This window comes from Zootoca vivipara, chromosome 7 (assembly GCF_965207765.1).
Source record: "Zootoca vivipara chromosome 7, rZooViv2.hap1.1, whole genome shotgun sequence".
In the NCBI taxonomy this organism is placed as follows: domain Eukaryota; kingdom Metazoa; phylum Chordata; class Lepidosauria; order Squamata; family Lacertidae; genus Zootoca; species Zootoca vivipara.
This window is the reverse complement of record NC_142590.1, coordinates 10,088,807-10,111,276: the sequence shown is the minus strand read 5'-3', so window position 1 is coordinate 10,111,276 and position 22,470 is coordinate 10,088,807. Positions and strand designations below refer to the sequence as shown.

The window sequence follows — 22,470 nt, the reverse complement described above, 5'->3', positions numbered from 1 at the left end:
TGTTGGGCCCAGGAATTTTTCCACTTGGCAAATTGGTACCGGCCTTTTGGTTTTTGCCTACCTAGTATCAATCACCACAACTTTTGTGAGGTTAGGCATTGGGTAAGCCTTTGGTTGGTTGGAGGGGAGGTTGTTGCCTTCGCCTGCCCCTCCTCCGTAAGGGTATCCTGTTAAAGGCATCCAGGGTGTGAATCCTGTCTGAAGCCTGGACATGGGCTAGGGCGCCACTATCTGATGTAAGTCATAGGGCACCCCCTGTCAGTGGTTTACCCTTCCGTGGACTCCCTGCAGATGGGCAGGAGTCAAGATATAGCCTGGCTTCACCCCAATGCCTAAGCCAAACCGCTCACATCTCTAACCAATAACATTGTGGCCTATTTGAATCCAGAAACCAAAATACTCTGTGTCAGTGTGTTTTATTGTTCTCCTGGGAACTTTGGAGCTTGGGTACCTTGGCACGCAAGTCCCTAAGGCAGGGGTCAGCAAACTTTTTCCACAGGGGGCCAGTCCACTGTCCCTCAGACTTTGTGGGGGGCCGGACTATACTTTTGGGGGGGAATCCCCACACACACACCGACTCTCCCCTCCCTTCTCCACAGCACCAGACAAGCCCCGGTGGCTGCTTACCTGTGCCTTGCGAGCAGCAGGGGCTGGCAGCGGTGGCAGAGGGACGATGAGCGGCGCGAAAAGGCTGGCTCCAGAGAGGGGCTGCTTAAAATGGCGCTCAGCCAACCACGGCTCAACAAAGCCCAGCCCCCTTCCTCCTCTAGGCAGGGCGGGGAGAAGCCAGGAGGAGGGAGGGAGGGAGGAGGCGCCGCCACGGTGTGTGTGTGGGAGGGGGGACTGGCGCAGCTCAAACGATCAGAATCCCCACACCAATCCATGCGGTGATTCCCGGAACCGTCCACGGGCCGGATCCGGCACCCGGGCCTAAGTTTGCCGACCCATGTGCTAAAGGTTAACACAGTATAAGCTTACCCTTACCATGAACGTTAAGGTGGAAATTTTTATCATCTCGTCCTGCAATATTTATGGCTTTACATACATACTGTCCTGTATCAGACACCTGAGAATACAAGAAGGAAAAGGATATGCACGCCACTTTTCTAATTAACAGCTTCAAATTTTTGGAGAAAAAGCCCATCTTGCTAACATGATACTGTAATAACCACCACCTTAGTGGATACTCAGGGCTCATGCATCATCTTGCGGTGAAGTGGTGGGGGGAATACAATCTTGTAACATGGGCCCTTCAAAAACACATACCATGATCTCATCCTAAGCATACTATCTCAGGCACCACAAGAGAACAGTTTCAATTTTAATTCTGAATTCACATTTTCTACGTTTCAGAAATTACACCATGGCACACACTAAGGCTTTTCTACCATGGCCCTAACTACATCCCCTCTCTGACTATTTGATTTTTTTAGTTGGTCCTAATAAAGATATTCTCCTGCAGATTTTTTTTAAAAAATTATTGTTCTGATGGGCTGATTCAGTTGCAAACGTTTTATAAACAGACCAATTCCCTTTAAAGCTTTATTTTCTTGTTTGCTTTTAAGGCAAGAAGGTGAACACTTCTTTTTTCAATCCATGTTCTTGTTTCCGAACAGGAAAAGCAAACCAGCTGCAAAAATCGGCTGGTATACAAAGGTGAAATATGCGCAAAATGAGCTATTTACATTTCCCCATGTATGTCCATGACTACTGATCATGACAATTTATTCAAAGATGCAACTGGCCATGCAAAAAAATCAATACAGGCAGTAGGGAAGGGAATGAAACCTATCTTCTGTGGTCTGCCAATTAATGAGCGTTTAAAGAGGCTCTGCTTATATTCCTCAAACTATACAAAGGGCTTTGAGGCTGGATGGTTCGTTCCGCCCCCGCCCCCCCCCCATCATCTCTTTCTTTAACACTCTGCTCCAATGTACAGTGGAACCTCATGTTCTGTACCGTCCCCCTTACGAATGCTTTGGGTAACGAGCTCCGTTAACCAGGAAGTAGATGCCCCTTGTTCCGAACTTTGCCCCGGGATGTGAGTTGAAGTTGTCCACTGGCGGCGCAACAGAAGCAGGAGGCGCCATTAGCAAAAGTACGCCTCACGTATTAGCAGTTTACTGTTACGAACGGACCTCCGGAATGGATTAAGTTCGTAACCGGAGGTACCACTGTATGGCTATTTTTGCATTTAAAGGTAAAGGGGCCCCTGACCATAAGGTCCAGTCGTGTCCGACTCTGGGGTTGCGGCGCTCATCTCGCTCTATAGGCCGAGGGAGCCGGCGTTTGTCCACAGACAGCTGTGGCCTGCATGACAAAGCTGCTTCTGGCGAACCAGAGCAGCGCACGGAAACGCCATTTACCTTCCCGCCGGAGCGGTCCCTATTTATCTACTTGCAGTTATCTGATGTGCTTTCGAACTGCTAGGTGGGCAGGAGCTGGGACCGAGCAACAGGAGCTCACCCCGTTGCAGGGATTCGAACCACCGACCTTCTGACCAGCAAGCCCTTGACTCTGTGGTTTAACCCACAGCGTCACCTGGGTCCATTTTTGCATTTAGCATACGTCAATTGAAGACTGCATGGGAAGTGCATCCGGAAGGCAAAGTGTATCTCAAGCAGTTAGTGATCTGCATGTAGCCAGCCTGGCAAGCTACACAGGCTATCTATAAAATTGGACGATTTGGGCAGAGTTTCTCTGAAGCTCATACGCGGACTGATAGGCCGCAGGGCTGTGCAAACTGAAGCTACCTGGGGGAGTTGCTTCGCCGCTCCTTGGGGGCTTCCAAGTGGCAGATTGAAGTGCTTGCTTGGTATGTATACATTGCTTGCTGTCTTAAATTAAAACCTTTGATCTTCTCACTCATGTATTGCTTCTGAATCTCTCATTTTAAAAGAACCACCTTGCCTTTGGCAAGGCGAAGACCTGATTCATGTTATAAAAAATGGGCTGCAAGTTTTCTGAAAAAGCAGAATAGCATACCTCAGCAGCTTTAATATGAAGCATCTGCCCATCAGCTATGATCCCCATGTTAGATGAGGCTGCAACCATCCGCCCGTTCTTGTACCAGCTGATGACAGGAGGTGGAACGGCATTGGATTCGCACTCTAATGTTACCGGAGTTCCCACTCGCACGTTCACGACGGCAAGCGCTGCTCCGCTGTGGTCTTTTATGCTGGGAGGGACTTAGTGGGAGGGAATATAAGCAATGTTATTTCCTTGGCTTCCACCAGAAGGAAGAATCGCTACCTTATAGAACAATAATAATAATAATAAGTTTAATCATACCCCGCCCATCTGGCTGGCTTTCCCCAGCCACTCTGGGCAGCTCCCAACAGAACATTACAAATAGAATCAAACATTAAAAACTTCCCTAAACAGGGCTGCCTTTAGATGTCTTCTAAAAGTCATATACAGTGGTACCTTGGCTTAAGAACAGCTCAGTTTATGAACAACTCGGGTTAAGAACGCTGCAAACCCAGAAGTAGGTGTTTTGGTTTGTGAACTTTGCCTTGGAAGCAGAACATGTTTCGCTTCCTGTTGAGTGTGTTCCATTTGTAAATTGAGTCCCACCGCTGCTATGGGAAAGCACGCCTTGGTTTAAGAATGCTTTGGTTTAAGAACAGACTTCCGGAATGGATTAAGTTAGTAAACTAAGGTACCACTGTAGTTGTTTATTTCCTTGACATCTGATGGGAGGGCATTCCACAGGGCAGGTGCCACTACCGAGAAGGCCCTCTGCCTGGTTCCCTGTAACCTCACTTCTTGCAGCAAGGGAACCGCCAGAAGGCCCTCGGTGCTGGACCTCAGTGTCCACGCTGAATGATGGGGGTGGAGACGCTCCTTCAGGTATACTGGGCCAAGGCCATTTAGGGCTTTAAAGGACAGCACCAACACTTTGAATTGCGCTTGGAAACGTACTCGGAATGATTAATTAACATTTTCCCCACTGTCAATATTATTTCATTTTAAAGCTGCAGAAACACACCATAAACAGTAAGGAAGTTCTTTCTCCTGCTTTCTCCAGCGCTGTTTCTGGCTATGCAGACATATTCTCCACCATCGGACAGACGGGCCCTAGGAATCTGCAGCATGCGCCCCCCTGAAATGATTCAAAGTTTACAGAGCTGTTCAGACAGGTTATCACATCACCACTGCTTGAACAGAATTTTACAAAAGTTTCATGTTGAACTGCAACAGGGGCAAAAGAGGGGGGGGTTATGTTTTTAAAAGAGAGATGGAGAGAAATTCATGACAGATGCCATTGCTGCGAAACTGATATTACTGGTTTTTTTTAGTTCACAGGCTTTTAAGTTGTTGTTTGTCCACCACCCAATGAGCCAGACAGACAGCACACCCGCCTTATCCCATTCCTGGACAGTGGCCAGGCCGCACTGTCTGCACTCAGCCACACATACGTGGGCCCGCAGAGACCACATCCGTACACCCCTGCACCCCAGGCTTCTTCTTTCCCCTCCTTCCATGCCCACCGAAAGCACTGGGCCCCGCCCGAAAGGGTGGGAAGGCAGTGTGTGTTTGAGACAGCCAGGCAACTGTGTTGTGGGTGCCTCCGATGCCTTGCCCTGTTGTGGGCTTTGCGAGATTTGAAGGGAGGGGGTACCAGTACTGCGTACAGGCACGTACCCCCAGAAAAAAGCACTGTAACAGTGAAGAATGTCAAGATTTCCAATAATAAGCAAGAAAAACAACCCTAAAAATTGTCACATGCCCACCAATGGCCATCGGTGACTTCCTTGTTGTGTTACTGGGATAGAGGGCAGACTCTGTTCTAATAAAAGAACCAGGTAACAAGAAAGCAAGGTTAACTCATAGAATCATAGAGTTGGAAGAGACCACAAGGGCCATCCAGTCCAAACCCCCTGCCAAGCAGGAAACACCATCAAAGCATTCTTGACATATGTCTGTCAAGCCTCTGCTTAAAGACCTCCAAAAAAGGAGACTCGACCACACTTCTTGGCAGCAAATTCCACTGTCAAACAACTCTTACTGTCAGGAAGTTCTTCCTAATGTTTAGGTGGAATCTTCTTTCTTGTAGTTTGAATCCATTACTCCGTGTCCGCTTCTCTGGAGCAGCAGAAAACAACCTTTCACCCTCCTCTATATGACATCCTTTGATATATTTGAACATGGCTATCATATCACCCCTTAGCCTTCTCTTCTCCAGGCTAAACATACCCAGTTCCCTAAGCCTTTCCTTATCGACTCTTCCAAATAATTATAAACATCCTTCCAGTTCCTTAAAAGTTTTAGGTATCTGTGCTTTTCTTCAAATGCTATCATTTTACATACACATGTTATGCCAAATGTATTACTGGCACTGCAGGAACCGATGAATAAAAACACACTGGACATAAATTTGGCCTATCAACTTTCCTTGTCAGTTTTGACAAGGTCCTGGGAAAAGAAGTGGAATCACTTGATGGGGGGGAAATATCCACCAGAGAAGAGTTTGCTCACCTGGCACTATAAGAGCATTTGTGTTCAAGCTGATGGGTTTTCCATTCTTGAGCCAACTGAGATCAGGAGGTGGGAAGCCAGTGACCTCACAGGTCAAGGAGATGAAGTTATTCACCACAACAGTCAAATTCTCAGGATTCATGCCAACAATACTCGGAGGAACTGTCAAAAGATACACAAGCCCAAATTTTATACACTTGCCAGGAAAATCACACTAAGTTTCACTAAGCAACTGGAAAGTAAAATATTTACAGGGTCTTTTGCGCTGTCAGGCAGAGACCCCCCAAAACCCAGGCAGCCCCCAAGTGGAATAACAACACCAGACAATGTTCTATGGGATTAAAATTGGCCACAGCTTTATTAAGAATCAGATGTAGGGAGACCTTGGCACAGACATTTGCATTTATCCTCCCAGCCCCCCAGCCGGGGGTCTGGGTAATTTCCGGGTTATCCAACATATATGGGGGTGGGGCTAGCTCTGGAGAACATATGTTCAAGCAGATAGCCCGCCCCCCTTTTCGCCGCTGCTGGAGGGGGAGGACAATGATGGCCCCTGGGCGAATGGTCAATGCCTCCCCCCTAGACCCCTTTAACGGGAATCCTGGTATCGCTGCCGCAATGGGGGAGGGGTCACCTCCCCCACGCCCCCCCCCACTTTGGTAAATATCTAAAGGATTCTGCCCAAGGCCTGCATCCGCCAAGTTGTGAAGAATTGCTACGGGAAAGGCGAAACCTCCCAATGCAGGGAAATTCCTTTCCGGCCCTTCAACAGCGGCCTTGTTGTAGCAACGCCTGCATGTGTGTTTGCCTGCGGAAGACAAGAGGTTAACCTGCAATGTAAGCATTAAATTTTTGGGAGTGGAGGGTGGGCAAGCTCTGGAGCCGCCAACTGCTTCCCAGGTATGTCTCGCCTTCTGCTGTGGGCACTGGATGGTTACCTCCTCCTACCTGGCCAATCCCACCCTAGCAACACCTCCCCCGGCCGGATTGGACGGCTGGCTGTGTGGGCGGAGACCACAGGTATCCAGCCCGGGAAGATGGTGCCAGCCTCCGAACTGCTGGGGGCTGCCTGAGGCTCCCAGGGTGCTACGCGCAACCGCCCCAAATGTGCACCCCTTTTATATGGGGAATGGTCATTCCTACCATAATACTGAAAACCATCTTGTGCAGGAGGGAAGCCCAGAATTGTGTTCCTTTGTTTGTTTGTTTGTTTGTTTGTTTGCTTGCTTGCTTGCTTGCTTGCTTGTTTACCGAGGGAAATATGACCAGTGCCGGCCCACCCATGAGGCAAGGTGGGGCAACTGCGTCAGGCGGCAGTATCCACAAGGGTGGCAGATAGCCAATTAGATCTTTATTCCCCCTTGTTTCTGACACACAATTTCATTCACCTCTTCTTCCTTGGTGGGGAGGTGGTTGCCATTTTGTGATTCACCTCGGGTTAGGGTTACTAGATGTCCCTGGTTCCTGGGGACAGTCGCCAGTTCCCGGGGTCAGTCCCTGGATTCAATCTGTCGCCGGAATGTCTCCAGGTTTTAATTAATGTCCCCGGATTTATGCCTGGGGATGTCAGGCGAGGCAACATGGCGGGCACCATGACAGTGAGCAGCACTGGAGGTCCCAGCCACATCAAAGCTCCAGCCAGCCAATCAGCTGGCTGGGGGGGGGGCTTTTTAAACTGAGGCACGAGACAGAGAACTTCTTTCTGACTTGCTTCCTCGATCAACGCTCGCCCCGAACTCGCGCAGAGCCGCCCGAGTTGGGGGGGGGCGAGTGAGGTGCTGAGGTGGTGAAGAAGAGGAGGAGAAACATAGAAAATAGCTGTGCTGCACTGGGAGACAGACAGAGAGAGGGAGAGCGAGAGGGAGAGCGAGAGCGAGAGGGAGAGCGAGAGGGAGAGGGAGCATGGTGGCAGCTTCTCACGGGAACAAAGAGGCGCGAAAGCAAAGGTTGAGGGGGAAACGGGGGGGAGCAGGCAGGCAGGTGGGCTCCTTTGCTTTCTCTCCCTCCTCTCCCTCCAATGGCCACCAGAGATGTTTAACAGGGGGCAAGGAAGGCGCTGCGGCACCCCATTGTGCCATGCTGCCTTCCCGCCGGGAGTGGGGCACGGGGGGTGGGGGTTGAAACATTCTCGGGAGACAGAGCCTCCCTCCCTCTCTCTGCACCTCTTCCACCACCACCAGCCTCTCTTGTGAGGAGGGCTGTGTGCGAGTCCGCTGTTTGTCCACCTCTGGTAACGAGACACCACCACCGCCAGTTAAATCTCCATAGAGACTGCACCTGCCCTCCAGCTGTCTCCCAGTTATGGGAAGCCGGTGCCTTGTGTGTGTGTGTTTTAATGCATGTTTTCCCAAGAGCCATGAGCACCTTTACTCTATCTCTCCCCCCCCCAACCTCTTTTTTTTTTCGTTTGTGTGTTTGTAGATGGACTTCTCTGCCTGACTTGTGTTGAGGTGCGCGCCCGACAACTTTGGGGCCGTCCCCCCTAAAAAAAGGTCAAGAACTCTGGGCAACCCTTTCCTAAAATAAAACATGAATTCTTATTTTTTAAATGTCCCCGGATTCCTTGAAAAACATCTGGTAACCATACCTCAGGTGCCAAAATGTCTTAGGCCGGCCCTGGCTATGCCCACACACTCACACCTGCAATACCAGAAGTGGCTGCAGCGGTGAGCAGTTTTGTGGCCACTCGGGGAATTAGGAGGCCTAGCAAGGATTAGGATAGTGGAGGCAGGAAGAAAAACAGAACATGAGCCAGCGTTTCAAACAGATGAATTATTATTATCATTATTATTTGCTATTTTGTACACGGAGAAAAAACATATTTTGGTACTGACTGAGAGCAGAGAGCAAAATAAAGAGTCGAAGAGAAAGCCAGCAGCAGTAAGCTTGTCAATGGATATGGAGGGGGATCAAAGAGTGGAAGGTTTGAGAGCAAAGTTAAAGAGTTCAGTCTTCGACATGTTGGATTTGAGATGGTGATGAGACAACCAAATGGATAAATCAGGCAGACAAGCAGAGATGTAGAACAGGACAGAGGGGGAAAGATCTTAGGTAGAGAGATATAGCTGCATATCATCAAAATATATTAGGTACTGAAATTAATGGAAACTGATGAGGTTACGTAAGGTAACCAAGATAAGGTGTAGAAAGAAAATAATCAGGAAATCAACAACCAAACCCACAGAACCTTGGAAATGCACTGCCGTTTTCTGAACACAGCATGCATTCTGCTATAATTCTCAAGCAATGTTGCCTTGCTTTATCCCTCATTTAATATTAGGAAAAGCAGTCCATTGTTTTTTAAAAGCAGGAAGAAATGGCAGGAAATGCTTCACATCTTGGCACTGAAGGGAAATAACTCGCGCTAGTGAAGGACTATGTTTTTTGCATCAGAAAGAAGCGCAAACTGGGTGGCCCTTCTCATGAAGATCCCCAGCACTGTTTTTCAAAGGAAGTCCCAGCCAAGGATTAATTTCCTACATAGTTTTTGTTTTAAGAGAAAGATGGAGCTAAACTAAAGGGATTGCTTCATTTGGAATGATAGGCCTTTTTAAAAAAAAAAAGAGAGAAAAAGATGGAGTTCACAGTTGACAAGAAATATTAAATGCAAATCAGATGCTGTGTTAAAGGCATAAATTTACTTCCCCTTCTCCTCCTCCTCCTCCTCAGTCATGAGGAGGATCTGGGAAGCTTTTGCTTCCATTTTTAATAAACCAAAGCTTGTTATGTTGTCCAAACCCAACAAAGTTCAACTATGGCTTGCTTGAAACAAGTCAAATTCTAACTATGGTTTATGAAGCTGGCTAATTGTCCGCAGGTCAATTCTGTGTCCAGGGCAGCTGTCTACCAGCTCCATCTGGTACACAGGCTTAGACCCTACCTGCCCACAGACTGTCTCGCCGGAGTGGTGCATGCTCTGGTTATCTCCCGCTTGGACTACTGCAATGCGCTCTACGTGGGGCTGCCTTTGAAGGTGACCCAGAAACTACAACTAATCCAGAATGTGGCAGCTAGACTGGTGACTGGGAGTGACCACTGAGACCACATAACACCAGTCCTGAAAGACCTACATTGGCTCCCAGTACCTTTCCGAGCACAATTTAAAGTGTTGGTGCTGACCTTTAAAGCCCTAAATGGTCTCGGTCCTGTATACCTGAAGGAGCGTCTCCACCCCCATTATCCAGCCCAGACACTGACGTCCAGCTCCGAGGGCCTTCTGGTGGTTCCCTCCCTGCGAGAAGTGGTTACAGGGAACCAGGCAGAGGGCCTTCTCGGTAGTGGCGCCCGCCCTGTGGAACACCCTCCCATCAGATGTCAAGGGAATAGAGAACTACCTGACTTTTAGAAGACATCTGAAGGCAGCCCTGTTTAGGGACGTTTTTAATGTTTTGATGTTTTATTATGTTTTTAATATTCTGTTGGGAGCCGCCCAGAGTGGCTGGGGAAACTCAGCCGGATGGGCGGGGTATGTCTGTCTGTCTGTCTGTCTGTCTGTCTGTCTGTCTGTCTGTCTGCCTGTATAAATAAATAAATAAATAAATAAATAAATAAATAAATAAATATTATTTCAAACAAACCACAGTTAATCTAGATTAATCCCAGTTTAGGATTTAGGCATAACACTAAACTGTGGCAAATTGAAATAGAAAGTGAGTTTTTCCAATCTTTTCCTGTGAACCATGCTGCTGGATGGGGAGCAGGGAGAGGAATATGCACGCCCGAGGCTTTCCCGCCACAATAAAACCATAGTTTATCACGACATCCAAACACAGTCAATAAAACATAGGAACAGATTTGGGTTTTTTTTTGTTTTTTTTTGGCAACTGTTCTTTATATGAATATAATCAGTCAGCATTTTAGAAAATAGCTATCTTACCATGAACGTTAAGATTAAAATATTTTTTGGCACTTCCTGCAGTGTTCTCCACAGTACAGACATACCTGCCCGTGTCTGTTATTTGGGAACTGAGGACCTAGAGGGAGAAAATAAAGACAGCGAAACAAGACATTTATTCTAAATTAATAATGTCTAGTCAAATGTCTATGCTGGCCATAGCTGCCAAGTTATCCCTACTTAAAAGGGATTTTCCCTTATGCTGAATAGGCTTCCTCGCGAGAAAAGGGAAAACTTGGCAGCTATGATGCTGGCTCATGCACCCCAACTAAATGATCGATATCGGTTATAGCTATTACTACTCTGTATAGTAACTTTATCCTCATCACATGGTCATCTGCCTGCTGTGGTAAGTTGTCACCACTTAGTAAGCTGTGTTTGTAGGTACCATATTCCCTGTATTTTCTAGGATGCACAGGCTTATTGAAATGTACACTGACGGAAGGAGGAGCTATGAAACAAGGATGATTCAGAGACCACTTGTTGAGGGAAATCACACCATCTCTAAAAAGATGTACAGTAATAGCACTGAGTTAAGTGTGGTGAAAGGGAAGAGCAACTGCCGATAGGAATCAAACACCATTAATATAAGGAGTGCCTAAGAATATTAAGGTATTACAGTATAGGGACCCAGGTGGCGCTGTGGGTTAAACCACTGAGCCTAGGGCTTGCTGATCAGAAGGTCGGCGGTTCGAATCCCTGTGACGGGGTGAGCTCCCGTTGCTCGATCCCAGCTCCTGCCCACCTAGCAGTTCGAAAGCACATCAAAGTGCAAGTAGATAAATAGGGATTGCTCCGGCGGGAAGGTAAACGACATTTCCGTGCGCTGCTCTGGTTTGCCAGAAGCAGCTTTGTCATGCTGGCCACATGACCCGGAAGCTGTCTGCGGACAAACGCTGGCTCCCTTGGCCTATAGAGCGAGATGAGCGCCGCAACCCCAGAGTCGGACACGACTGGACCTGATGGTCAGGGGCCCCCTTTACCCTTTTATCTTGGAGTTGCTGTCCATAAATGGAAATCCAAGAATCACTACTTGAAATGGCAAGGTGCTCTATACAAATCAAATTGCTTCTGAAGTGGGATCTGGTCCACTGGCTACCATATGGTCATTCCTCTTTTAACTGAAGTGTCTCCACTTACCTGAAGTGTTCTTCCATTGGCTAAGAATTTGTGTTGGGAGTCTTCAACTAAGAGCTGCCCATCTTTCTGCCAGGTTATGCTTGGATTAGGGCTGCCATTGACCACACATTCCATCACTGCCATGTTGCTTATCAGCACAGTGACCTCTTCAGGCATGTCCCCATTGGCTCCATTAATGGATGGTGGCACTAGAATCGATGGAAAATGTCAAGGAGGAAGCGTTTTCTTCGTGAAATTTCTAACCATCATGTCAAGCGTCTCACACATTTGCACATTTGAATGCAGCCTGAGGAGAAGCTGGCAATGGCAAACTATAGTGGGCAATCCAGACATATTACAGCCATGGCTTTGAGATGTATAACCCACAGTGAGTTATAATGTAGTATTTGGACTTGAGCCACTTTAGCTCTGGCCAAAGTGGATTGAGAGTGAAATGGAATCTGGATTTCCGATTAATACCCCAAGATGCTGAATAGTCTTACTGTGCTTAAAGCCACCATTCATAAACACTGATCAGGACTAAAAAAGACTTAAATTCATGTATTTTAGATTTAAGTATGTTGCAGAAAAAAACTTGGCTGACTGTTCCCGGTAAATAACAGAATTCAACAGAGGGGGCAGCTTTTCAGTGTTTAATCTAACACATTTATCAGGGAAACACAGCAGCCCTAGGCCTAAATGACTTTGATGTTAATTAAAACACACACACACACACACACACACACCCCTACATGGAAACGCACTGAAACACAACTCTTTTATTACAAGTAGATACAGAGAATGTTACGTGGTCCAGAATAGGAGGCATAGGTTTGCGTGTTTTAAAAATCCCTGTGAGGTCAGTAATGGCTCCAAAGGCATAGGGCTTTGTGAGAAAGCGAAATCAATTTTGAACAATTCTCTCACAAGCCAATCATATATCCCAGTAGATGAACTAAACAGCAGCATGTTTGGGTCACAAATGTAGAATCAAACAATGGAAAAATAAGCTCATCTAGAGTTTTTGCCTCAGCCATGGCACACTGGGATCTCACAAGAGAGTCATTTCTGCAGACCGAGAGCTGGATCTGCACATTCAGAAGAACCCATTTCAGTTTCATTCAGGCACATTTGGGGTCTTCCTCAAAGCCATGTTAGTCGCTGAGAAAGTGGTGACTGGTGCCCATTTTGACTGGTAGGGTAAAAGACAGGGATCCCAACAGTAGGTGGCGCAAGAGCCAATGAGAGATGGAGCCAAGTAATTCTAGTTTTGTCCCCTTTCTACTGGGACTGAGGAGGAAGCTGACCTGAAGGCAGGGGGAATGATTATGCTGATGACTCAGGGCCAGGGCCGGTGCTAGGATTTTTGGCGCCCTAGGCGAGGTCACCTTCTGCCCCCCCCCCCAGTGTGAATGGCAGGAGGGATGAAAAAGGGCACAGAGCCCATGTTGCTGGCCAGGGCAGCGGACGCTGTCTCTGTGCGGCTGCCGGCACTGCTTCCTTTCTGCTCTCGGCCGCTTCCCGCTCGGCCCAGAGGTGCTCCTGCAGCCAATCAGAAGCTGCGGGCGCTTCTGGGCCGAGCGGGAGGAAGCAGCGCCGGCAGCGGCACGGAAACAGTGTCCACCGCCCAGGCCAGCCTCCAGAAGGCGCGCACAGCGGCGGCGGCCTCAGAGGAGGATCGCCTCCCGCGTCCTCCTCCCCAGTGCCCCTGTTCGCCAGGTTCCCTGGCACCCCCCAGCCCAAGCCTAGGGACGGCCCTGCAGGCAGTGGTGGGCGGCGGGCGGGCTGGCCAGCGCAGCGCCCCTCAATTCCGGCGCTCTAGGCAGTGGCCTAGTTTGCCTTTATTAGCGCGCCAGCCCTGCTCAGGGCTTCCCAACCTTGAATGGGCCTGCAGGCATATTTGGAAATCTAAGATACTGTTGAAAGCACCACAAAATGCCTGTTTCACAAAAGAGAATCTTGTGATGCACAGACAAAAGAGGAAACACACAGTCCACAAAACATATTTAGAATGGCAGTTTCACTGTACAATGTTAGTTTGCTAGTTTTTATGGTTTATTTGTTAACTGCCTGGGGAGATGGCAACAGAGAGGTGGGATAGAGATACCTTCCACAGTTTTAAGATATAAAAAAGGATTGCAAATGAAGCTCTTGCTTGTCTGGGAGTTGTGTTTGCACAACAGACCCTTCAGTTAGAAAGCCTATTCCTTTTCTGCATTGCAGGGGATTGACGCTCAGGATCCCTTACAACAAATGTTTTTACCATGTCCCTTTCCCCACATTAAAAAGGGCTAGAGGATGGCTAAAATTGAACAAAGTAAGGTGAGCTCACGAAGAACGCGGACATCATACTGGATGGAATCCTCCCCAGCTTCGTTTACAGCCACACACGTATATCGTCCCGCATCTTCACTCTGCGCCCGTGGAATCTGCAGTACACGACCTCCTAGAAAAAAAGACAAAAATGAACTTTCTGCCATTCTAAACACAGATCTCTCCCAAGACCTGAATGAATGGATATACTTGTGCATCCCCCCCCCAACCCATGGCCTATCCTAAAATTAAAGCATGCACCAAATTCCATCTGCAGAAGCAAGCATCTGTTTGCAGTGATGGCTGAACCGTCATCATGTCTTCCTCCAAAATTACCGGTAAGTTTTATTTACATTTTGGACCTAACTCATTTTGGGTTTTTTTTTTAAAAAGGACAGACCACAATGCTTCGAAACCAAAGGAAACAATGAGAAAAACTGTTTTCATATAATGCATATTGCCGATATAAAAAGTACGCAAAAGTCTTACAGCAGACCCGCGAAATGCTCAGACTCAGATTCTGCAGCTTCAAGGCTGCACAACAGCCACTGAAAACATCTCTATTGGTTTGGACTAGGCATGCAGATGGTACAGAAAAAGACACAAAAGTAAGGGAGGAACTGATCTCAAAGGTATTGCCCCTCCCCCAAAAAAATTAGCAGAAAGTTTTAATACTAACACATTACTTTGAATTCTGTCTGGAAGCAAAACAAAGGAACTGTGGGTCACAGAGCACTGCCATAATGTATTTCCTTTAGGAGGCAGGGGGTAATATCTTGCCCTTCCCTGAATTAAACTCCCTACAAAACACCCTATGTGTTGCAATTCTTAGTTGTGTGGTTGCCAGTGTTCACGTGTGTGAACTGGAAGCATATTATCTCTTATTAGCTCACACATGAATTTCTCATCTGCAACTCAGAGTCGTGCGGCACATGAAGGACACTGGGGTGGGGTGGGGGCGCTAATTTAATTATTGTAAAAAAAATAAATACAGGTGAAACTCCGAAAATTAGAATATCGTCGAAAAGTGCATTTATTTCAGTAATGCAACTTAAAAGGTGAAACCAATATATGAGATAGATGCATGCCATGCAAAGCAAGATATGTCAAGCCTTTTTATTTGCTGTAATTGTAATTATTTGTCGTTAGGCGGGTCAATTATAAATGGAATGTAATTAATGAAATGTAATAGCAATGTTTATTTTTGTATTATTGTATCTATTTGTTTTATTACTGTGGAATTTCCAAAAGAAAGCATTGGTAAAAATTAAAATAAAAATAAAAAATAATAAGTTGAAATAAATGCACTTTTCGACGATATTCTAATTTCCCGAGTTTCACCTGTATTCAGAGCATCTCAGCATGCTGCAGCATTCATAGGTTTACCCAAACGATTTCAAACAATAACCTTAACATAAAATGCCCTTGAAGAAATGCTTTTCTTAAGACTGTGGAGGGGACATTGGCTGGCTATCTTAATTCATAATTGCTAATCTGTTTCATACAGACCTGGCAGGATCAATACTTTATTACTGGAACTCAGGGGGTAACCATCTTTATACCACGTGAGTACCGGAGGGGGAACAGCATTAGTCTCACAGTACAAAGAAAGAGGATTATTCACGATCACATCTTTGGCTCCTCCTCCTTGACCACCCAACACGTCACCGTCTTCCCAGCTTCCAGGCGGCTTTCGGAAATGAGGGGGCACTGTGATAGACGACACAGGCAACAGGCAAGCGGAAAAGAATGAGACATTTAATCTTTCCTATTCCCTTCCATTTTTGCTGCCAATGTACCTAACTGCATGCTAGCCACCCATTTTGCTAATAAATAGAACAAGCAATTGCTCTTAACATAATAATAATAATAATAATAATAATAATAATAATAATAAATATTTATTTATACCCCGCCCTCCCCAGTCAAAAACCGGGCTCAGGGCGGCTCACACCAACAGAATTGCAATAAAACATAAAAACAATTAATTAAAATACAGATTAAAATACAGTATTAAAATTTAAAGCGCAGCCTCATTTCAAATAGTCCATAAGTCCAAGCCATGAGGAAGGAAAACAGAGGGGTCAGGCTGAGTCTAACCCAAAGGCCAGGCGGAACAGTTCTGTCTTGCAGGCCCTGCGGAAAGATGACAAATCCCGCAGGGCCCTGGTCTCCTGGGAAAGAGCGTTCCACCAAGTTGGGGCCAGTACTGAAAAGGCCCTGGCTCTAGTAGAGGCCAATCTAGCCATCTTATGGCTCGGGATCTCCAGAATATTGTTGTTTGTGGACCTTAAGGTCCTCCACAGGGCATACCAGGAGAGGCGGTCCCGTAGGTACGAGGGTCCCAAGCCGCATAGTGGTGTCCAAACTTTTTTCAAAGAGGGCCAGATTTGATGAAGTGAAGGGTCGTGAGGGTTGACCAAAGGGCCAGCCAAAGTTGTTATCCTTCTTTTAGGAATGAAGTTGTTAAGCTTTTTTTTAGGGTTGAAGTAGTTGTTGAGGCCGGATTAAACCAACCGGCGGGCCGGATTAAACCAACCGGCGGGCCGGATTAGGCCCCTGAAATGGACTTTGGACATGCATGTATTAAGTAAACACAGGCCTATTTGGGTTTTTTCTTATCACCCAAAGAGATGGATAGGCAGGTGGAAATCAAGACCCTTTTTACCTTGGATGCTGACATCGAACTCCAGCTCATCCTCTCCAGCGATATTTGAGGCTATACAACTGTAACGGCCCGTGTCAGATATCTGAGCTGACTTGATTTGCAGAACGCGCCCGCTGGCTTGGATTGTTATGTGGTCATCTGATGCAATAGGCTGTGATTTAATTATCAAGAAGCGCACATGAGAATTTCATTATTATTTTTAAATGCCCATGAAATGTTACATGCATAAAACGTGCCCATATTTTGTGAACCACAAAGTCAAACCAGTGGTGTGGTTTTTGCACTGGAGCTGGAAAACCCAGCCAGCAAGGCTTTGCATCGGACTTAGAGTTGTATGGGGTTGAAGCAGGGTCTGTACTTGGGGGGACGGGACGTCCTACTGCACTAGTGGGATTTGTTTCACTGGTTTATGCTACTACAGCATCTTACTTCAGTCTGGCCCTTATTGGGTTGTATCCAACTAACTTCTACACAGAGTAGAGCTATTGAACTGAATGTATGAGTCATATCCATTGAAGTCAATAGGTCTACTCTGAGTAGCATTAACTACAACCTCATGCTTTCGTGCACCCAGGAACCTGTTGCCCATTTCCCCTCTGCCTGGTGTTTGATATTTGACCTTTCTGTTCTTGCAGTTCTGAGGAGGCAGCAAAAACAGGAGGTTACCTAAACACTTCACCATAGCTGTCAAATTTTCCCTTTTCTCACGAGGAAGCCTATTCAGCATAAGGGAATTTCCCTTTAAAAGGGGGAGAACTTGACAGCTATGCACCTCACACGTATTCGGGCTGCAAGTTGTGTAGGTCTGAAATAAGTCATGATCTAACAGTCCATTTTTCCTAGTATTTCCATCTCAGTGCTGAAGCCATTATCATTTCCAATTTGTTTACTTGCAAATTATTAAGAAGAGAGTCGTTTTAAAAGGGACCGTATGCTGGTCCCCTCTGCTTTGCCAACAGAAACAAGAATAATATTTCTATTAATGTGCTTCCTCATGCGGGGACTCTTAACTCTTGCCAAAAGACCAGCTCTGGAAAAACTTACGAGCATCCAGTTCTCAGTTGATTGGATTTGCTCTTATGTCAGTACCTATAAAATTCTAGGAGCCAAGAGCAATAATCCACATGCCAGTGAAAGCAAACTACGGAACCGATTCTAAGCACAAAGTGCTAAAAACGAAGACCAAGGAGGAGCAATATGGAACTGCAAAAAGACAAGAGTGCAGAAGGCACTCATATGCCATCCTGTGGTTTTGAGATGGTGTGGTATTCACAGCTTTACGCATTCCATGGAAAGAAAAGAGAGCTTCCTAGGGTGCTGAATTACTATGTTTTTGTGAGACGGGATAGAGGGAAAGAAGACGGTGCTGTAGAAAACTTTGTTTTTAAAACTGCTTGTTGAAAGGAAGTAATTTGGTGACTGGCCTGTCCATCCTTGTACCATCTGATGCCCGCAGCAGGAATTGCATGTGCTTCACACTCCAGTGTAAAGCTGTTGTTCACTCTGATCTTCACTTCTTTAGGAGATAAACCCACTCCTGACAAGTCCCCTCTGTTTATGGTCGGAGGGACTGCACACAAAGAAAGAAAGAGCCCATTAATTGAAATATAGTTTCTCACTTCAATATCCACTGCATTATCAGAAAAAGAGCATGCATGGGTGACTTGCACCACATGAATGCCCACATCAGCAATTAGTCATTCCTGGTAACTGAATTACTGCAATGTGATGTATCCTTTGGGATTGATCTGCAGGCTGGCTCAGAATGCAGCAACTGGGTTGCTTGTACCACTAGCTACTGATCTGCTACCAGGACCAGCTCAAGGTGTTGTGGTGGTAACACATATAGTCATAAACAGTTCAGCAGCAGGTTGTTTGAGGGACCACCTTATCCCTTATAGGACCCCTGGACGGTTAAGTCCAGTCAAAGGCGACTATGGGGTTGTGGTGCTCATCTCGCTTTCAGGCCAAGGGAGCCAGTGTTTGTCCACAGACAGCTTTCTGGGTCAGGCAGCCAGCAGGACTAAACCACTTCTGGCGCAACGGAACACCATGACGGAAACCAGAGCACATGGAAACGCTGTTTACCTTCCTGCCGCAGCAGTACCTATTTATCTATTTGCACTGGCATGCTTTTGAACTGTTAGGTTGGCAGGAGCTGGGACAGAACAACAGGAGCTCACTCCGTCGTGGGGATTTGAACCGCCGACCTTCTGATTGGCACGCCCAAGAGGCTCAGTAGTTTAGACCACAGCGCCACCCACATCCCTTATACACCCAGTAGATTGCTGCTGTCTGCAGGAGAGTTAGTTTCTCCTGAAAGTCCCAAAGATTGCCACAGTAACTCAGCAGGGCTTTCTGTGTGCTTGCCCCTATTGTGTGTAACGGTATTCCTGTTGAGGTACAACAAGAGGCCACCATCTGCACTTTCCTCTAACAACTGGATGTTTTTGTTTTGACGGGCTTTCCAGCTGAAAAACCCAAGGTTAAAATGAAAGACCAAAGAAGACATGACTTACACATGAAACAGATGCCTTCTTCAGTTTTTAATGAAATGCAGTCTGCAGTCTCGAGAGGAAGCATGGCAAAGGCTGCTTAACGGTTTCTTCTCTAGTCTTTTCCCCCCTCCACTCAAAAATATCCACACTTCAAGTTGCTTTTTCGCATGTACCGTGTTTCTCATATTAGAAGACATGTCTTATATTTATTTTTTCCTCAAAAAAACACACTATGGCTTATTTTCAAGGGATGTCTTATTTTTCTCCTCCTCCTCCTGCCGTGGCCAGCATTGCTGCTGCGCCTATCACTATGTCTATTTTCGGGGTATGGCTTATATTCCTTGAATGCTTAAAAATCCTGCTATGGCTTATTTTATGGGTATGTCTTAAAATATGAGAAACAGGGTAGGTGGAAAGTTCTTTCCTACAGCACCTGCAACAACAGGTGCTGGAAGCTATTTTGAATGGGGGAAACGACTGGATGAGAAAGAGTTAAGCAAGCCTTTCTTCCACTACCTACCTGGCAAGCTGTTCCTTTCCCTCAGACATATTAGCTGCCTGCTCCAAGCCTTTCTCCTGGTGTCTCACTTGGCGCTAGCATGCCAAGGGAGAAATGAAGCAAAACAAAATGTAGGTATGTGGCTTCACTTTGGTTCATAAGTGAAAAATTCAGTCAATGAATGAGGTTGCATCATAAATCCCCAGCCACAATGGAGAGAAAACGTGAGGCGAGAAAACAAAAAATATAGCGATTACAGCAAGATTGTTAGCATGCTTACTGTAGACTTTGACTTCATAGTGTTTTAACGTTTCCCCTGCTTCATTTGTAGCTATGCAAGTGTATCTGCCAGTATTGTCTTCCTGGGCATTCAGAATCTGTAGAGTTCGGCCACCTGTGAAACAATATGGTTTGTTTAGGTTAATGCTTGTATGCTTTCCTCTGAAACAGGCAGGGACACTGTATGAATCATGGTTGGCTAACAATGCCAATGGGGGAAAAAATGAAACCATGTTTACTTCATCACATGCTAAAGCCGAAGTACTAAAGGAATTCTTGGGAGGTGGGCTCTAGCTAGAGTGATTCTGGACCAGCCTTGGGTCTCCAGATATTGTTGGACAACAACTCCCCCCACCATCCCTGACCACTGGTCCTGCTAGGTAGGGATGATGGGAGTTGCAGTTCACCTGGGGTCCCAAGAGTCAGAAAGACTGCTCTAGACGGTCACAATTTTGCATGAGGGATTCAAGGATAAACCAGAACTTCAGGTTTGCACAGTTAAAATGGATTAAAAGGTTATCTCTCTTGTAATGAGAATGAAGCTGATGTAAGGCAACGTTCCGCCAAACAAACATTCCCTCCATGTGGAAACAAAATGCCAGGAAGAACGCTTCTGACCTAGTCTTCTCCCTCATGTGTTCATTCTTATGTAGAGGGAATGTTTAGAGGTTTATTCGATCACATGAGCCCCCCATCTGCACTCTGGAATGGTAAACCCAGACAGAGGTTTACCACATCAATGAGAATTACTGGTAGGTCCACATTCCATTTTTATTTTGAAAAATCTGATTGCTCCTAATGCTTTTAGGACAGGCATCCCCAAACTTCGGCCCTCCAGATGTTTTGGACTACAATTCCCAGCATCCCTGACCACTGGTCCTGTTAGCTAGGGATCATGGGAGTTGTAGGCCAAAACATCTGGAGGGTCGCAGTTTGGGGATGCCTGTTTTAGGATAAGTGAAGTGGTAAAACTTTTTTTAAAAAAAACTGTAGTGTGTTCTGCATCTTGTATAGCTGTACAAGATGCAGAACACATTAAATTCTGCCCACTTGAAGAGCAGCAATTGACTAAAACTTGTGCATCACTTTCTGCCCCGCCTAGACTTCTCTAAGTAATACAGTGACAAAAGCTGCAATCAAAATAATAGAAAGAAACAAAAATGTATTACCTGGCAAAATCCTGATGTTCCTATTTGATTCTATGGGAGCTCCATCTTTTAGCCAGGTGATTGTAGCCGGGGGATAGGAATAAGCCTCGCAAACCAGTGATGTGGGGTTATTCAAAATAACTGTGACTTCTTCGGTGCCCCCGTCATTATCTGCACCCACAATAGATGGAGACACTGAACAAGAACCGGGGGTGGGGGTGGGAAGGAGACGCATAAGAGAAAAGTAGAGTAACTGGTTCCTGTGGATTCCAGCTGCATATTCAACACAGTGACCACGTTTGAACCTTTGATGGTGATGGTAAGGAAGTGTGTATATTTGCCCCAGCAGAAAACATCCGGTATATCTGCTACTAAATCCAAGGGCATATCTAGTTACATCCATAGGAATGTACATCGAATTTCATTAGGGTGTGCACCTAGGGATTTTTTATTATAATTTTACAGACGAACATTTATTGAATACATAACTCTGCTATAAAGGGATTTATTTTTATTCATCAAACAAATTAAAACTTAAACTATTTCTTTAAATTAACATCTAAACTTTACTTTGAAAATACTTTTAAAAAATGAGACACAAAATACGATTATTTATTATTATTTTGCTGTTCTGATAACCAGGTGTATAATATACAGTCAATTTTCATTATCATTATATTTAACCAGATAATGAGCTAACCCGAATTGACCAAAACACATTAAGGTTTCTGCATCTTCCTATCCTAGAGAATGAGATACTCCTCACCAGGTGTGAGCAAAAGGTGGAGTGTGGAGCTTGGGTGGAAACAGAATCATGAAACAGATGCAGATGCAGGCATTCCTGCCTTTTTATTCTGCCTGCATCTCTGTGTCTGTTTCTCCCTTCCGCCTTTTCTCTCCCCAACCACTGCTTCCCTCACCACAATCCCCCCTTTTTTTGAAACATTAGGGTGCATCTGGGCACACCCCTAGGGTTATACCCCTACCACCAAGAAATTCTGAAAGTTGTACTTTTGTAAGAAGCCCAAGGATCTGTAACAAAATTCTCACCACCACCACCAATGTACAATTTCCCAAGATCCCTGGGACAAGAGCTATTTATATTTAAACCAAGCACCCCAAGCCTGGTGAGCAGCTTTGCACGTACAGTGGTACCTCGACTTACGAACGACTCGACAACTGAATTTTTCGACTTAAGAATGGGGCAAATGGCCGCTCGCTTACGAATTTCTCGACATCTGAACATAAATCGTGGAGGTTTTAGATAGGGGTTTTTCGACTTATGAATTTTTAGATGGGGTTGCTTCGACTTACAAATTTTTCCGTTTCCAATGCATTCCTATGGGAAATCGCATTTCCAATGGCGCTTTTCGACTTACAAATTTTTCGACCTATGAAGGTGCCTTCGGAACGGATTAAATTCATAAGTCGAGGCACCACTGTAGCTAGGGATGGATGGACCTGCCATTTTCATTCTCTCATTCTCCTCATTTTTCCAATCTTAAATTCGGTTCCTCACATTTCTGTAATAATTAGGGCTGAGTTTTAAAAATTTGCACGAAAATTCATCA

At 45.9% G+C, this 22,470-nt stretch overlaps 1 protein-coding gene across 2 annotated transcripts in view; it reads right to left on the bottom strand.

The window, feature by feature from the left end:
- Nucleotides 1-22,470, bottom strand: part of HMCN1 (hemicentin 1) — a 275,559-nt gene that overhangs the window by 79,117 nt on the left and 173,972 nt on the right. For both annotated transcript variants that reach the window (XM_060276655.2, XM_060276656.2), the window contains exons 50-61: nucleotides 20,921-21,094; nucleotides 19,753-19,866; nucleotides 17,900-18,045; nucleotides 16,476-16,626; nucleotides 15,317-15,517; nucleotides 13,827-13,940; nucleotides 11,516-11,703; nucleotides 10,358-10,454; nucleotides 5,482-5,643; nucleotides 3,992-4,105; nucleotides 2,986-3,188; nucleotides 985-1,066 (exon numbers count right to left, since the gene is read on the bottom strand). In XM_060276655.2, the coding sequence (XP_060132638.2) occupies nucleotides 985-1,066; nucleotides 2,986-3,188; nucleotides 3,992-4,105; nucleotides 5,482-5,643; nucleotides 10,358-10,454; nucleotides 11,516-11,703; nucleotides 13,827-13,940; nucleotides 15,317-15,517; nucleotides 16,476-16,626; nucleotides 17,900-18,045; nucleotides 19,753-19,866; nucleotides 20,921-21,094 (1,746 nt within the window). The remainder of the gene's footprint in view (nucleotides 1-984; nucleotides 1,067-2,985; nucleotides 3,189-3,991; nucleotides 4,106-5,481; nucleotides 5,644-10,357; nucleotides 10,455-11,515; nucleotides 11,704-13,826; nucleotides 13,941-15,316; nucleotides 15,518-16,475; nucleotides 16,627-17,899; nucleotides 18,046-19,752; nucleotides 19,867-20,920; nucleotides 21,095-22,470) is intronic.